The sequence below is a fragment of the Strix uralensis genome, chromosome 22 (assembly GCF_047716275.1).
Source record: "Strix uralensis isolate ZFMK-TIS-50842 chromosome 22, bStrUra1, whole genome shotgun sequence".
NCBI classification, from domain to species: domain Eukaryota; kingdom Metazoa; phylum Chordata; class Aves; order Strigiformes; family Strigidae; genus Strix; species Strix uralensis.
In genome coordinates this window covers 6518232-6535623 of record NC_133993.1, presented here as the reverse complement: position 1 = coordinate 6535623, position 17392 = coordinate 6518232, and the positions used below count along the sequence as shown (strand labels likewise).

The following is a 17392-nucleotide window of genomic DNA, read 5'->3' as shown; positions in this document are numbered from 1 at the left end:
TGAGGGACCATGTTTTAAGCAGCATCTCTAAAGGTTTATGGATTGTGACCTGTTCCTGGCACAGCAAGTTTGAGTTCTACCAAATGAAGTCATGACATTTAATTGTTGTTGTGAAAAATGAATTACATCTGACCTCTTGCACCTGTATCTTGAAAATACCCTGATGCTGAATTGGAGAGTCTCACGTTGTGCACAACACCGTGCATAGATTCCTCTTAAGGCTAGAGAGGTTTTTTAGGATGTAATTGGACTGATACAAGATCTTTAATTTTCACTTTGGAAGGTCATGCATCTCGGACACCGCCTGGTCGAGGTGGTGCAGGTCTTTTGGAAGGAAAATGTGAAGACTTAACTCTTGCTCTTATGCATGGCTTGGATTGCAGGGGAAGTGCATTTCCAGTTTCCTTAATAGGTTTTTTTTTTGACTATAAATAGCTTGTAAGATACTTCCCAAAAGCAGCTCTGGCCAGCTCACTGTAATGCCACTTAAGGGGAGTTTCCCCCAGGGATGCTTCGCTGTGGCTTTGCTGATTTTGGTTGGTAGCAGTAGGTGAGTGAGGGGAAATTCGTTGATAGGATGGAGCTGGAGTCCGTGTCCATGGGATGGTGACGGTCGCAGGCGAGGTGCTGAGCTGGAGGTGGCCGTGAAGTCCCGCGTGTCCTCGGCGAGAGCGGTGTCCAGCTCTGCTGTCGTCCCTCCAAGGGGACAGAAGTCCTGACCCCGCAGCTGACGAGGGGGGGAGCAGACAAACCCCGGTGCTCGAGGCTGAGGGGACCCGGGGCGAGGCCGGTGCAGCAGCTCCGTGGTGAGGCCGGCTGGGAGGCGCTGGGCTGCTTCTCGCCGAGCAAGGAGGTTTAATTGCACGTTAGTCATTCGAACCGCCTGCGGAAAGCCGGGATTTTCCGAGGCGTCTGAGCGCCTGCCACCTCCAAGTGTATTAAAATTAGGGCCAAAAAAGCTCAAATGGTAGGGCTTGTTGTTAAACCCTTTTGGCTTAAACTTCAAAAGGCTTAACTTAAAAAGCAGGCTTTCGCACAAAGGCGAGTTTCATGCTGCTTGGGTCCGTGTAATATTTTTAATGGACAAAGGGATTTCTCAGTACCAGCAGTGCCACGCGGGCTGGACTTGCACGGTCCCTTTCAGATCATTACACAGAAAAGCCTCTAAAGCTGTTTGTAAAGAGGATACACAAACAGGACACCTTTTGACCATCCCTTAAAAACCAGCTGCTGCCCTGGGCTGGACCCACTTTGAAGGACGTGGGGGTTTTGGGGTGCTTTGGGCCAGGTCCTCAGGTCCCAGGGCTTGGTCCCGAGCTGCCTCTGAGAGCTGCCCTTGAGCTGGGGTGGGGGCAGCTGGGGCCAGGCAGTTTTCAAGCCCTGCTCCGTGTTTCAAACCGCTGCGTCCTGCTCGGCAGCGGCGTCACCCTGCAGGCTGCGGTCGTGGAGCTCCAGGTGCTCAGAAAGCCGCTGCCTGACCTTGAGAGGGGGAAAAAAGCTGGATCAGAACCTCTCCCCCGGTGTTTAGTGCACAGCTGCAGCCTGAACCTGCTTGGCCGGGCTGGGCACAGCCCCAGCCCTCTTGGATGCAGCAGCTTTGGCAGAGCTTTGACCCAGAGTGAGATTTTTCTTCATGTTCCACCTGTTTTAAACCCCAAGCGTGCAGCGGGCTCGGCCCGGCAGGTGCCTTCACAGAACCACAGAATCATCTAAGTCGGGAAAGACCTTGAAGATCATCTAGTCTAGCCTTGGGACGGTGGCTTTGGGGACAGCCCTTTCCGTGTCCCGCCACTGCCCCGGTGTTTGTCGGTCCCCGGGCACTGGGAGGGTGCGCTTGTGTCTGGATGAAATGGGAGATTTTGGCTTTTTTTGAAGACTTCGGTGTCATGGGAAGGGGACAGGCGGCAGCACATCTGTGTCAGTTGGTGGCTTTGGGGCATGGAGGAGCATAAACTGAGCTCGTTTAAGTCATTAGCCAAACCCTCATTAGTGTAGCGTCGGGGTGAGACGTTTCCCTGTTCTGTTGCCAGCAGCAGCACTCGGCGGAGGAGGTGACACCCGGGGCCGCTCTGGGGACCGGGGCTGGAGCCCCGCAGCCGCTGCCCCCGCCGCGCTGGGCCGGGCTCGGGGCGCGCTGGGCCGCGGCGGAGCGTCGCTGAGTGTCGCTGCAGGTTGCGCGAAGCGCGGCGGGGCTCGGCGGCCGCCCCTTGGCTGCTGCTTCCCGGGCCGGAGCCCGAGCGGCTCCCGGTGCCCGGCCGCGGGAAAGGGCCGGCCCGGGGCGGGGGCGCCGAGCTGGGCCCTCGCTTCCCCCGGGACCGGGGCGGCCGCGGCACCCGCCGGGCTCGGCGCTGCGGGAGCTGCCCCGCGGCCTCCCGGGGGCGCCGGGGTTTGCCTGAACCCCCGGCTCGTGCTCCAGCCCCCAAGTTTTAATTATTGTCTTTAATTATCGTTCTTTGTTTTTTATCCGGGCCGAGGGCCGGGAGCCCCCCCCGGGCCCTGCCCGAGCCGCCGCCTCCGCCCGGGACCCGCCCGGGGGCAGCGCGGGGTCGCCGCGGGGGCGGGGCCAGCGGGGGCGGGGGCGTGGCCTGGGCGGTTAGGGCGGGGCGTAGGGCCGAAGGGGGCGTAGCCTGGGCGGGCAGGGGCGGGGCTTCGCCCGCTCGGGCCGGCGTGGGGGCGCGTCCCGGGCGGAGAGGGGGCGGCCCCGCCCCGCCCCTTTCCCGCCGGCGCGCCGGGCGCACGTGGCGGCGCGGGGCGGGGCGGCGGGGGCGCGCACTGCGCCGCCGGGAGCGCGCGCGGCGGCGGGGCGGGGCGAGGCGCGGCGCTGAGCGGCGGCGGCGGCGGAGCGGGCAGCGAGCGCGGGGCCGCGCCGGGGGCCGGGGCCGGGGCCGGGGCCGGGGCCGGGGCGGGCGGCGGGGCCCGCCGGTCGGCCGGCGCCATGGGCACGGTGCTGTCGCTGTCGCCGAGCTACCGGAAGGCCCCGCTGTTCGAGGAGGGGGCGGCCACGGTGGGGCACTACACGGCGGTGCAGAACAGCAAGAACGCGAAGGAGAAGGGCCTGAAGCGGCACTCGCTGATCTCGGTGCTGCCCTGGAAGCGCATCGCCGCCGTCTCCGCCAAGAAGAAGAGCTCCAAGAAGGTGCAGCCCAACGGCGGCTACCAGAGCAACGTGACCCACCTCAACAACGAGAACCTGAAGAAGTCGCTCTCCTGCGCCAACCTCGCCACCTTCGCCCCCCCGCCGCCCCCCGCCGCCGCCGCCGCCGCCGCCGCCCTCGCCTCGGCGCAGAAGGCGCCGCCGGCCGCGCCCGCCGCCGCCGCCGCTACCCCGCGGCGGGTCGTGGTGCAGGCGTCCACCAGCGAGCTGCTGCGCTGCCTGGGCGAGTTCCTCTGCCGCCGCTGCTACCGGCTGAAGCACCTCTCGCCCACCGACCCCGTGCTCTGGCTGCGCTCCGTGGACCGCTCGCTGCTGCTGCAGGGCTGGCAGGACCAGGGCTTCATCACGCCGGCCAACGTGGTCTTCCTCTACATGCTCTGCCGGGACGTCATCTCGGCCGAGGTGGCCAGCGACCACGAACTGCAGGCAGTGCTGCTCACCTGCCTGTACCTCTCCTACTCCTACATGGGCAACGAGATCTCCTACCCGCTCAAGCCCTTCCTGGTGGAGAGCTGTAAGGAGGCCTTCTGGGACCGCTGCCTCTCCATCATCGACCTCATGAGCCCCAAGATGCTGCAGGTCAACGCCGACCCGCACTACTTCACCCAGGTCTTCGCCGACCTCAAGAAGGAGAGCGGCGCCGAGGAGAAGGGGCGGCTGCTCATCGGCCTCGACCGGTGAGCGCCCGCCGCCCGCCCGCCGGGCCCCGGGGGTGCTGCCGGCCCCGGCCCCGGCCCCGCCCGGACACGCTTCGCTCGCCCCGGCCCGGCTCGGAGCCGCTTCCCGGGGGCTTCTCCAGGCGGGGAGAGGCGGGAGCTGCTGCCGCTCCCGCGGGCCCGGCTCTGGGCGGGGGGACGGTTCGTCCGCCGCCGGACCGGAGCGCAGACCCCCCGGTTCCACCCCCCCCTCCCCGGGCCGCCGCTTTCCAGCCGTCGCCCCCTCTCCCCATCCTGCGGGCCCGGGGATGCTGCGGCTCCGCCACCGGATTGATTTCAGCAAATCGCGGAGGGGGCGGAGGGGGAGGGGGACACCCCCCCACCCCCCAACTGAGCGCCCCCCCTCCGCCCCCCGAGAGCTCCGCGGCGGGGGAGCGGAGCGGAGCGGGGCTCCGCGGGCTGGCGGCGGCCCCGGCTCCTGCGGCGGCAGCCCCGGTGCGGGGCCGGTCACCGCATCACCGAGACAAAGACCGGGGGGGGGGGGGGGGGGGGAGGGGGGGGAGAAGGAAAAATGGAAACAAGAGAAAAAAAAAAATTGCTCTAAAGGCTTCACCGGAGGCGCCTGAGCGGGGCCGATCGTGACTTACCGGCGCCGGAGCAGCCGGTAACGGGACAGAGACGCGGGCACGACCCCGGGGCCCCTCGCCACCCCCTCCCCACCCCCCGCCTCCTCCCTCCCCTTTATTTATTTTCTTTGAAGAGACTCGAATTTCCCGAGCGGGTCTGGGTTAAGGGAAATAACCGCTACTGTATCATGACATCAATGTGAAATGTCTTGTTCCCATCGTGCACTGATCATGAGTATTGTGTAAAGGATCTACTTGAGTGTGCAAGCAAGGAAAGAATCTACATGCTGCTATATGAATACTTTTAGAACAAAAAAAAAAAAAACAAACTACTAACATACGGGGGGGGAAAAAAAAGAAAAACCCTTCTTTATTCTTTCATTGTTGCTTTTACAGTGGTATTGCGCATGCAAACAGGAGCATTTTGTGTCTTCAAAAAAAGAAAAAAGGAAAAAAAACACATAAAAAATAATAATCAAAAGAAAAACCTTAACGAGAGATGGCTGTAAAAATTACACCCATGCACAAAGACCCGACACCACCCCGATACCGCAGTCTTGAGCTGGTATTCCCTTATCAGGCCTGGGGACTGATAAGTTTTTTTGGTTTTTTTTTTTTTTTCTCCGTGTGCACAGTTCTAGTTTAGTTCTGGTCCATCGGGCGTTAAAACTTGCAGACGAGAGGGAGAAATAACGTGCCATTTATTTTTCTTTTTTTTATTTTTCACTTGAAGCTCTTCATCGCTGTACATTGGACCCTGCTAATGATACATGTGTACGTACGTTTTTTTAGTGCAATCTCTTCTGTAGATCTTTGTTGACCAAATTGGTGGGTATTGTTACTTATTAATTTATATTTGTCTCATTTTGTATGTATGTGTATAGTGTGTTTGTAAGTATGTGTGGTTTATAACCTGACCGACTGTGTCATGGGGCTCAGTGTGCCTGTAATTTAATCCCCTCCCCTTATTTTTATTTATTTTTGTACTGTGCTGATTAAATAAAAATGCACTGACCATCCATTACACGGCAGCGGGTCGTGGCGGAGTCTTTTCTGCAATCCCACACCTCCGACGCCCCTTCGCGGCGCTGGGAAATTGGATTTGCTTTGACGACAGAGGGGTTTAACGCCGCCGCGGGTTTAATCGCGTTACTGGCGCCGGGGTCACCCCTTGGCCGGGGGCTGGCGGAGGCGCGGGGAGAGCGGCGGGGCGAGGAGGAGCAGCCAGCACGTGAGAGGTGAAAAAATCGGGTTGTCGGGACGCCAGAACTCGCACTTTCCATCCGTGAATCATCTTCCCCGAGCCACCGCGCTGGTCAGACACTGGCACCGCCGGAGTGGGATGCAACTAATTGGTTTTTGGTTTTTTTTTATTTATTACAGTGAAATATGTAAACAAAACCCCAGGTCCATTATAGTAGGTTTTTTTCTGCTCTTTTATACATTAAAATATCAGCGATTAAAAAAAAAAAAAGGGTTCATTGCATTATCGCCCCAGGCTGAAAATCGAAATTCAATTTAGGAATAGTTAATTTATGGGAAAAAACAGGAATATATATATATTTTATATATTTTATATATATATATAAAACCAGAGCAGGAACAGATATATTTTATAAAGACACATTTCATCACATACAATATTGCCATCTCGTAGCATCAGAAATTTCCTAAACCCGCGATTTATTGCCATCCATCATGATTCGATACGACCATTTCGTTGGAGGGATAGTGTATAAAAGTGCTGATTAAAACTCCTGCCACTACCTTGCCTACGGGTTAGTGTTACTGGGGGACGTTTGGACTAGCAGATACAAAAAGCGAGAAGTGCAAACAGAAAGGCACAGCAACCACCAGGATTTTCCTTCTGGTGCTTCCCCGGGGGGACGCCAACGGGCGCTGGGTGTCCCGCGGCCTCGGCGTTGGTGCTGCTCCTGCGGAGGTGGAGGGTCCGTGGTGGTCCTGAGCGGCTCGTGTGCGTGTGCTGGGCAAGGTGAGGAGCCGCTGCGTGGGGGGGGGACGGCACCTCCAGGCTCCCGATGGCCCCAGCGGTGGTGGGCGACGTGTTTGCCAGCAGCTGGAAGAGTTTCTTCTCCAGGACTCGGGGCTGGGATGCTGGGGGGGGGGCTGGGCCGAGGCCAGGGACCATCTGAGCGGGAGGGCTCCGGCGCGGGGCCTCCCCGGCAAAGAGCACAGGAGGGATTAAGCTTGTCCCGCTTCAGTGCAGAGCTACAGCTCCTCTCCCCTCACGGTCCCCCTCAATCTCGGGGCTCACGGTGGCGGTCGGGCACAAATGCTGCAGCGACCCGTCCCGACTCCCCGTGTCCGTGGCACGGCTTTGGGAAGCCTTTCCTCAACAGGTCGGTAGGTGAAGAGCCTCTTCCAGGCTTTCCGATTCCTAAAGCGCTCAGTTAAACATGTGCTGTTGGCTGGCTGGGCTGGAGACGGGCAGGCCCCAAGGCAGGGTCACCACGCAGACCCCCCCCTGTGTCCAACGGGCTGGAAATCCTGACCTGACCAGCAGTGCCAGGACTCAGTACACAGAACCCCGACAAACAGCCCCGCACTGGCCCATGGCCTCCTCCGCCCAGAAGCCACGGCAGCAGCCCGCTATGCAGTGGAAATAAAAGCTTGTTAGTACATCTGGCCCTGCTGTAAACACCAGCTCCGGGTTATCTGAGCCGGGCAGCCGCGGGCGCCGCGCAGCGGGGAAACGTGAGGGCACCAGACAAGCCGAGGTGATGCGCAACGCCCCGACATCCAACACCCGGGGAAACTCTCCGAAGGGAAGAGCCTGGATGTTTGCAGTCGGGTTTGTGCTGCTGCCCCTCGCCTGGCGCGGACGGACGTGCCCGGAGTGAGTGTGAAATAGTGCAAAGCGAGGGAGCCGCGGCCTCGGCCCCCCGGGCTCCTCGTGTTGCCACCACCGGGTCCTCGTCGCCCTCCCTGAACCTCGGCGCTGGGACTAACACGAAGCCACGTGGATCATCTAAAAATTCAGCAAGGCCACTTAGTCTGGGAACCCACTGGATTTTAGGTCACTGGAGAGGGTAATTAAGGCAAAAGCAATGCAGGATTAAAAAAAATAAAACCTCTGCGCTGTGACTCCCACTCCCCTTCTGCTGGTGGAGCTGTCTCCAGCCAGGTGCCTCGCTGGGTTAATGACCTCCAGGCAGGAAAGCAGCGAGTCTAGAGGTGCGTGTCCAGGTACCATCCCAACTCCGCAGCGTCCCCCCGGCGTGGGAAGGCAGCCCTCCTTCCCAAACCTGGCTCCAGTTCCATCGGGATTTGGTCTTACAGAACCAGACTCCCTGAGCCGGGTATCTTTGGTTCCTCCGGTGGAGGCTGCATAATATTGCAAAAAAATGACACAAAAAAGAAACACAGAAGGGAGTAGTGGAGAGGGTTTAAGAAATCAAATGTGGGAAAGGGAGGAAAGGGTGTAAGTACCTATAAATGCTTTTTTTTTGGATTAATTCAGAAGCACTTTCCTGATATTCTGGCCTGTTTTGTAAGATGGATACAGGTCACAGGCTATTTTAAGCCTCTGTTGCATGTGGTAGTAAAACCCTCTCCTGAATTTGGGTTTGCTAAACCTCTAGCTTTAGAGATCTTTTTAGGCGCATGCCCAAGTCACAGCTGAGCATCTCTAAATTAATCCCCTTGAAAAGTCCAAGGCACGGGGAGGGCGATCAAAGCCCCAGTCCGTCTTTCCTTCACTCCGGGCTCGCTGTGCCGAGCGGAGGGGGATGCTAATTCCCCGGCACGCAGAGGATGAAACCGGAACGATGCTTGGTGAAATCCGGTTGGGATTGGTTAATCTTGGTTTCCACGGAGACGGTGCATTTCCGCCCGTGCAGGCTGCACTGGACCGGGTTGGTGACGCTGACTTGCAGGGCGCGTTTCTCACTGCCAAGGCAAAAGGGAAAAGAAGAGTCAGGAGGGAGGGGTGGGAAGCGGCCACCGCCGCTCAGACCTCGGCACAAGGCGGGGAGAGGGGTTTTCGGGTCAGGACGCATCCTGCACCAAACCGAGCACACTGCGTTAAGCCAAAGCTCGGCTCTTAAGCCCAGCTTTGGGGCTCGGCTGAGCCCTGCTCCTACACCCAGTGCACCCAGGGACTTCGGCGTCGGGCTCGGTGCCGATGGGGGGGTGTCGCTTCAGGGGCAAAGCAAAGGCCAGCTTGGCCACCCGCTCGCCGAATGCCCTCGTGAGCAATCCCTCCTATCGCTGTCACCACGGGGATGATGACATCCCTTGTTCCGAGCTCAGAGATTAAAAGCACGGCATGAAATAGCTCAAGGAATCACAGCTAGGGTGTTGTTTTCTTAAATTCCCTCCCCAGGCAGACAGACAGATCGACCGACCACGCAGTGCCCTGAGCGGAGGCAGCGGCTGGCTGGGCACAGGCACTGGGACAAAACTCTGTCACTGCAAATCATTCCCCAGGGTTTTAACCCTTTAGCTTTGGTGTGAAAAATGACTCTTGAGTGAAATCAGGAGTTTCTGCCACCCAAATCAGTTTTTCCTCAGCTGTCTGGGTCACTGCCAGTGGGGACATCAGGACAGCATGGCCATGTTCATCTCTGCGCCGGCCCAGACAGGGTCAGGGATGGCCAGCAAGGATGTTCCCCTTTGCTAAAGCCATAAAAGTCACTATTCTATATCACAAATAACTTTCCCTTGTACCGTAAGCAGAGAAACGCTCGGCTGCTCCCTGGGGCTGGGGATGGAGACGAGGTGCAGCCAAGGTGGCCCACGAGCTCCAGCCGTCAGCCCTGTGGACCAGCACCATGAGGCTCATGAGTGAATGAGCTGGAGAAATGCCTCCAGCAGATCCACCCCCGCCCCCAGCCACCACCAGCCTGGGGAAGCGGGAAGAGATATCCAGGGACTTGGCCTTTGGGAAATGAGTCCCGTGACCTCACCCACACTTCAAATTCCTGTATTTCCAGCATTTCTTAGTATAATATTGAGTGGTTTAAAGACTCAGTGGCAGCGACCCCACCTGCTCTCTCGATGCTCTAAATACACCGAGGAGGATGTGCTGGGTTTCTATTCTCCTGCGCTCAGCTTCCAGACCCGAGGTCTTGCCTTGCTTGAGCCGTTACAATATTTTCATTGACACAGTGTAAGTCCTTCATGCAGCACAGGCTTAGTTTTTACTTCCTTAACACAGACTGTTCGGACACATCACATCCCACAAGCCACATTTTTACGCAGCTTCCAAATAATTAAGATGTTCACTGCTTCCATAAGAATGAATGATGGTTTGGTTGGAGGGGCACCGGCACGGCAGCAGCACACAAAGCCTCACGTTGTCCCAGGTATTTAATTCTTATTTATTCTTGCCTGAGTTGAGGCTAAAATCCCTGCTTAGTTTGCTATTTTTACTGTGACTGAGCAGAACGAGCTGCATACGCAGAGGAGCCTCTTGGAGATTCCTGCCATCATGTGTTTGGAGAGCAGGTTTAGCATCAAGTGTCTGCAACAAGGATAAGTGCTAATGATGTTCCCTCTCCTCTCCCACAGCCCTCATCAAATTATAGATAAGAAGCTAGAGGGTCTGTCGCTGTTAATAGTCAAACTGTTGACCCTTTTGCACAGCAATAAGGAGCCCAAACCAGGGGAGAAGAATGTTATTAACCTGAATTTTGACCACAAGCAGGAGCCAGACCTGGAAATCAGAAGGTCCTTGATGTATTTTGAGCCCTGTGGCTGTGGGACCTTCAGCCAGAAGTGGAATCTCTCTAGGTCCCAGCTCCTGCTGGAATGAGGAGAATCAACTAAACACACGTCTACGTGAAGCTAACCCCTGATCTTGTGTGGCTTTATCTTTGTATGACAAGAGGTTTCAGCTTTAAAACCTTTTTCTGGGGGAGCAGGACGGCTCCTGAATGGTATCCAAAGAGCAATCCACAGAGGGATTTTCAAGTCCACACAGGGATTACAAACCCCATCCTTGGTTTTCCCCACTAGGCAACGCAACGCTGAACCCTGCCACCAGCTCCACAAGCAGCCTGATGTGCCTCTTGGATGCTGTTCCTCTGCTCGGTCCATGGCCAACGAGGAAGAGGTTGGAGGAAACGTCAGTTTGGTTTCCAGTTCATCAGTCACATCAGCATCACACTTGTAGGTGCAGCAGCAAAAAGGGGAGATGACAGCTGCTGGCTGCCCTGGAATAAGATGGTTTATTTATTGACTGAAAGGGAGAAAACAGCTGCCTGCATCAGCCAATAAACCGGACTCAAAGACCTTCCAAATCTCACTGCTACAACGAGATTTTACAAGGAACACAGCTGGGGAGACGCTTCCCCAAGTTCCTGCAGAATTTAGATGCCAAAGGAAGGGTCTGACATGGAGATGGCCCAGTGTCATCCTGGAAGTCCAACAAAGTCTTTCATAGACAAGGGCAACACACAGTGAAAACACCCTTTGGGGATCCCTGGGGATCTGCAAGACCCCAAGCCAGACACCGCTGGCAGCAAAGGCAGAGGCAAGTCCCGCTTTCACTTAAATTTGGGCTAAAAACTGAATTTTCACTGCATAATCCTGTCCCACCATGGCACTTTGCTCTTCCACCTCTCCATCTCGGTAAGACGACTCAGTCAGGAGCAGGTCGTTAAGGTGAAATTAAGACAGAAGAAAGTTTGCACTATTAAATTTCAAGCTTGGAAACACACATCTGTTCACCATCCATGCTTTAATTCCTTAAGCGTTTCAGTGGCTTTTAGGTATTTAAGGAACATTTATGAATCTACTAATTACTTACAAATAATCTTCTGGCCTCCTGACTATTTAAAGGACCAACTGGGTTTCATATTAGAGCTGGAAGATCTTGTAATTTAAAGACTTAAGGGCAGAACAGAATGTAGTTATGACTGTTCTGCGGCTGAAGACACAGTCACAGCACAGAGAGCTAAGTGACATGCCCAAGGTCACAAGAAAGCCAGATTCTCCAACTTGAAAGATCTTTTAATCGCAGATGAGCAACCCGCCATGGCAGTCCCAACGCCAGTCTCCTCTTTCATCCTGTAGATCTACTTGATTCAAGGATCCTGTGTTGGTTCAGAGCCGGTTACTTATAAAGAGCAGTGTCCACGCTCATTCCTCCGTTCAACAGGCAACGACTACCTTCACGTTACGTCCTCAAAAGACACTTGGAAAGCTTCTGCTGCCTGGAGAAGACCCCTGCCTTAGTCCTTTTGCTTTCATCCCCCTCGTCCTTGCTGCACCCCACACCCGGAGCTGTCACTAGACTGACCCTTACTAAAGGCTGCGCAGGAGAATTTGTTCCAGACATCAGCCTCTATTTCAGTAAGTCCTTAACAGGCTTCTGAGACACTTCTGTTGTCCCTCTTGTACAGACACATGTTTAAGAGACCATCTACAAGACAGCGGAGCTCACGCAGCCAAGCAGAGCTCTGCTGGAGACCAGCCCCGTCTGATGGCAGCTTTGGCTCCGCACCAAGCCCCGACGTAACCTGCACAGCGATGGAAGTCAAGTCAATTAGGACAAAATGATGGATGCTCCTGCCAGGCATCTTCTGGGAAATAAAATTACTTATTTTTAACAACGATTCCATTAGAAGAGACAGCGAGATGCAAGCGCTGGCTGAGACTCTGCCAGGGATGAAATGCCAGTCCCCAGCATCCAGGCGTGAAACTGCCTGTGAAACGTGAAGGGCAAAAAGGAGCTGTCCTGGGAAAACCAGGAGCAACCCCAGCGCTGCTCCGGTCCTGCCAGGGAACCACATGATCACTTCGGTATATAATAAACCACATGATCACTTCTGTATATAATAAACCACATGATCACTTCGGTATATAATAAACCACATGATCACTTCTGTATATAATAAACCACATGATGATTTCGGTATGTAATAAACACTAAGGTGTTAGTGTTTTCTTAAAACACAGGGTTTTTTATGTATCTGTAAACAATATTTCTGGGTGGAAACAGCCTCTCTCGACATCCTGGCGGTACAAGCCACGGCCACTGGTCTCCGCTGGCTGTGCGGGCTGGGGCTTCTCTTTGCTCTTTGGATTTCACGGCTCAGCGAACCCCGCAGGACTGGGTGACTTCTCTTCCTTCATCTGTTCCAAACCATCCCAGCACGCAAACTGCCTCTATCAGCTCACTTCGCTCATTAGAGGAGTTAATGGCAAATAGTGGAGGGCTGGCGCTGGGTGTGAGCATGCACGTGCGGAGCTCCGCCAGCATCGCGTGAACGGCGTCTGTGTGTGCGGGGGAACCACGTCCTGGAGCCAGAGCATCGTTAGAAACGAAGCCCGAGCTGATCAGACACCTGGGTAAGCGCTGGCAAAAGGGAAACCAGTGGAGAAGAGATGACTCCAAGTGGAAGCAGACTACTGGCCCATGAGATATTAGAGTTTTGACTGAGCATTTAATCTAGGACCTCAGGGAAAACACAATCCAAGTAGCGCATAAATGGCCACAGACATCTGTCAGCACTGTTGATAATACAAAAGCATCGATGTCACCAAGAAGTGGTGGGAAGCAAACTGGTGAAGGGAAGGAGTGGAGGAAGATCAGAGGGAGTTTCTGCGAAGACAGCGGTGTAAGGATAGAAAGTTAAATAAATGTATTGTTAACTAAATGTTACACATACAAGATGCTTAAGAGCAAACAGAGGTGACCCGGAATGCCTCGCAAGGAGCTGTAACAGGCATGAAAACACAGCAAAGCACTCGTCGACGGGATCACAGAATCACAGAATCATCCAGGTTGGAAAAGCCCCTCGGGATCATCGAGTCCAACCCTCAGCCCGACTCTACAAAGTTCTCCCCTACCCCACATCCCCCAACAGCTCATCCAAACGACCCTTAAACACACCCAGGGGTGGGGACTCCACCCCCTCCCTGGGCAGCCTATTCCACTCTCTGACCACTCTCTCTGGGAAACATTTGTTCCTCATGTCCAGTCTGAACCTCCCCTGTTGCAGTTTAAAGCCGTTCCCTCTCGTTCTGTCACTAATCCCCTGTGAGAAGAGACCAGCACCAACCTCTCCACAACGTCCTTTCAGGGAGCTGTAGAGTGATGAGGTCTCCCCTCCCCTTCTCCTCCTCACACTGAACAGTCCCAGCTCCCTCAATCTCTCCTCACAGGATTTATTCTCCAGGCCCTTCCCCAGCCTCGGTGAAGGAGAACAGGGATGTTCCTCACCTGCAGCTCCACCAGGCAGTGGGAGCACCCCGTGCCCAGGGACAGCGGCACCCCACTGCGGTCCGAGGGGCAGCCCCATCACTCAGGGGGCTGGGAAGGAACAGGAGTTTACACCCATTTTCCAGGGTCATTAAATGAGGTGCTGCCTGCCTACGGACACAGCTAACGCAGGCACGGAGCAGGAAATAAGCTCTTTTTAGGAAGCAAAATTTGGGTAGAAGATGGCAAAGCTGGGAACAGGAAGTGCCCGATTTTCATGACAACAAACCAGAGGGATTTAAATGAGGCTAAGCGTGCAATGCAGTGTGAAACGAGGGCTCAGCAGTAATAAACCGAATGGGATGGATTCCAGAGAGGATTTTTTTTTTTAAAACGATCAAATCTTTCTAGAGTTTAGATCAAGGCCTCTTTCTGGAAAGGCAGGCATCACTGTGGGCTACTTGGTTAAGGCTTCAAGAGAGCGTGCAGCTGCAAACAAGATGTTAGGAAGCATGAGGAGCAGGACGGAGAATACTGAACAATTGTAACACCTTATGTAAGTCAGTGCTGCATCTCATCTGGATACCGGCTGCAGCCTTTGAGGGGGTTCAGCCATGAAAATAAAATAAAAAGGCTCACAGATGAAGGGAGGCTATAAAAAAAGCAGCAGCTATATTCTGCATGAAGAAAATACGTAAGAAGCAGAGAGAGAAACTAGAGAGGGCTAAAAAAAGGCAGCTTTCGAGGCTCTTCCTAACAACAGCCAACGAGACAAACAGTGATACTGAGAATTTCAAGGTGGGTTAAAATAGTTTTCCAGGCAACGTGTAATCTCGCTGCTGTGGATCACTCCAGGCTGTGGCGCTCACTGCTACTGGGTGGCACAGAGGTGAGAAAAACCGAGCAGGGGCTAAAATGACATTGGCTATAACATAGGTAATAAACATTTACATATCTGAGTTACAACAGGTGTCATTTCTGGGAAAGATAAGTGACTTTTGCATGAGGGTTTAAAGCACACGGGCTGTGCAGGCGGTGTATTTGGCAGGGGAGGGATGGGGGGGATCTATCTCCTCTGACCATGCGTGGTTTTCTGCGACATGCAGGACAATGATACTGGGGCTATTTGGGCTCAAAGGGAAAACTATAGTGAAAATTAACCCCACAATAGCTTGAACGGAGGCAAAAATATGAACATCTAGCTTCTCGAGGTGTACAAGCGCGAGACACACGCTGAATCCTCATGTGTGTTTTGTACCAGCCTGGCCAGAACCTCTCAGCTTTGCCCGAGTCGCAGAGCCCCGCGTGGGGAGAGCTGCCCCGCCGCAGGACGGGCACGGGCACCGAGCAGAAACCTCCCTGGCTTTGGGCAGCCGGGGCGAGCGCCGACCCCGGGGAGCCACGGCCTGAAGGGCATCGCAGGCAAACAATCCCGGGTGAATATTTCATTTCATCCCAGGGAGGGAGATGTCCTGCTGCAAGTACTGAGAGCCCGCGGGCTGCTGGCACGCCAGCACGCTTCATCCTCTCCGCTCTCCCGCTGCCTCTCGGGGGGGCAGTAACATTTGAAGTGTGTGCAGCTTCAAAGCACCAGGTCCCACTTCCAGGAGAGATTTACACACTTGGAGCATAAATTTCCCTAAGTAAGACTCAGATGATTTTGACAGCATCACCCCTGTGACTCCTTGGCATGCTTCATCCTTCTTTGCTCTGCTTCAGAGGGAGAAAACACCTTTTCTCATCCAGCTCTTATTAAAACACTCCGGCTCATGTAGCTACAGGAGGTTAAAAGCAATGATTTACTACCCTGTGCACCCAAGAAAATAATTTAATGTCCTCTTTGCCTCCTCGCACTGGCTGTAGCGCTGTCAAAGGAAATCCCCCTCCAACCAGCAGTTCCTTTTTAGCGCAGGCCTGAAGCTGCAGCTGACAGCACTCTTCATCCCATGGGTTTGGTTACCATCACTGGGAAGCCCAGCGGAGGAGATTAACTGGGACCCATTTTTGGGTGCAGATCATTCCTCTCCGCTCATAACTCCAGAGCAGCTGGATCAGCAGGGGATGAACACGCGTGGTAGGTAGCGTGCTGCTCGTTCAGCAGGTGCTGCATTACTCACACGTGCACCGAAGGGACACAACAGCCTAAACCACAGTGGGTTTTCAAAATCTGCCTTGCGAAACCCTCTCTGAGGTCTCACACAGCGAAAGCACGAGACAAACAGGATGTTTTCTCCAACTGCTACTTGCTTTTTAGAGACGTAGGGTTGTGTGCTCCTCTGTATCAGGTGGTCTTGGTGGAGATTAGACATTAGGATGGATCAAAGCTATGGAAAAGAAAGACTACAAAGAAGTCAGACATGAATAAAGGAGATCTCAAGTCAGGATCAAAAGGCAAATTTCCATAGTCGAAGGTCAGAACAAATCCTCCAGGCATTTTAATGCCAAGAAAGGTCAGCTGAGTTAGACAATGCTCTGGCAGGTCCTTTCTCACTCTATTTCTCAAAATTATCTTCAGTCAAGTGACACTTGATACCATGAAATTTTTTTTTAGCCTTCAAAACCGGCAAATGTTTACGGCTTATTTCTGAGATGGTTTTGTACCCTGTGGTCTATGTTCAGGCAAGTCACCTCCGAAGCTGGAAGAAGTGGCTTTTCAAAAACAATTTTTTAATCTGCAAGAGAAGGATCAGGCCACAAACTGCAATCCCACATCGTTCCACTGAAATCTCAACCACTCCACTTAAAAAGTGGTTTTCACCCTTTTCTGGCTCAGACTGGCCCGTGTGTCATTTTTCTCTGCAGTTCACACTGACATCTAGTTACCAGCACAAACCACAGAGCCGCTCGCCTTCAGTTTTGGGAACCGTACAGCACCACATATTACAACATCATGCTAGCGAGTGGCGTCAGCAACTCTATTTTTGCCCTTTTAATGAGAAACAAGATTTGTTAATAACTGTATATTCCCTGTGAAAAGTGCTGCATATGTCCAATGGCACATAGCAAGGCAAAAGCTATTAATACTCTGGTCTGCTGGCGACTGGCTGCTGCACCAAGACGGTTCCTTTGACTCATGTCTGAACCATAAAAGCCACTTTCCTAAGAAGACAGCAGCTGCCACAACACCGATGTGCTTTTTTCATGATGTGTCTGCGGTAGATCTAGGTATATTCCTTCCCCTCTAGCTGAGGTGTAAACCTAGTCCATTAAATGTTCGATGCTGTCATTCTTAAAATGCATTTATTCCTACTTGAACCCAAGGTCAGACAGTCCCCGAGCAGCACCGGTGAGCTGCGGTTCGTTCTTCATTTATTTAGTAACGGGGGCATTTGTGCATCCATCCTCACTAGCCAGAGAGCGCTTTCCAGAAAGCCAGCGAGCTGTAAAATATTTCTGTCTCTTCCAGCAAAACCATTTGGTTCACGTGCTTCTGGGCAAAGGAGGATCCCCAGGGTGATGGGGCAGGGGCTGCTCCCTCCCCCCTCTCCAGGGCTTCATCTGCTTCTAACGGCCAGGTTTCAAAGAAAGACCTAAGCAGCTAAAAAGCAGGTTAATAGAGGTCAGGTCACAGCCAAACAGCCTCACTACCCATGGGGACTGCACCCCAAAGCTCTTATTTTATGGGGGCAAAGTCCCAAAAAGTGGTTTTGAGACATTGCTTTGCTAGTGCACTGCATGGTGTACCCTAACAGCCCCTTTCCGCCATCCCTGGGAAATTTGATCGAAATAAAAAGTGAACATAATTATTTCGTACCACATGAAATTCAAGAAGGGGATCAAAAACCAG

At 54.1% G+C, this 17392-nt stretch overlaps 2 protein-coding genes across 2 annotated transcripts in view; one reads left to right on the top strand and one right to left on the bottom strand.

Annotated features, from left to right (window-relative positions):
- The first annotated feature begins 2885 nt into the window (after positions 1–2885).
- On the top strand, positions 2886–5467 carry CDK5R1 (cyclin dependent kinase 5 regulatory subunit 1). Its single transcript, XM_074892283.1, has one exon. The coding sequence runs from the start codon at positions 2936–2938 to the stop codon at positions 3833–3835; it is 900 nt and encodes a 299-aa protein (XP_074748384.1). The 5' UTR covers positions 2886–2935; the 3' UTR covers positions 3836–5467.
- Positions 5468–5788: 321 nt separating this feature from the next.
- The window catches only part of MYO1D (myosin ID), a 166635-nt gene continuing 155031 nt past the window's right edge, over positions 5789–17392 (bottom strand). Inside the window, exon 22 of the mRNA XM_074892275.1 lies at positions 5789–8345. Within this exon, the coding sequence (XP_074748376.1) occupies positions 8189–8345 (157 nt within the window). The 3' untranslated portion in view covers positions 5789–8188. The remainder of the gene's footprint in view (positions 8346–17392) is intronic.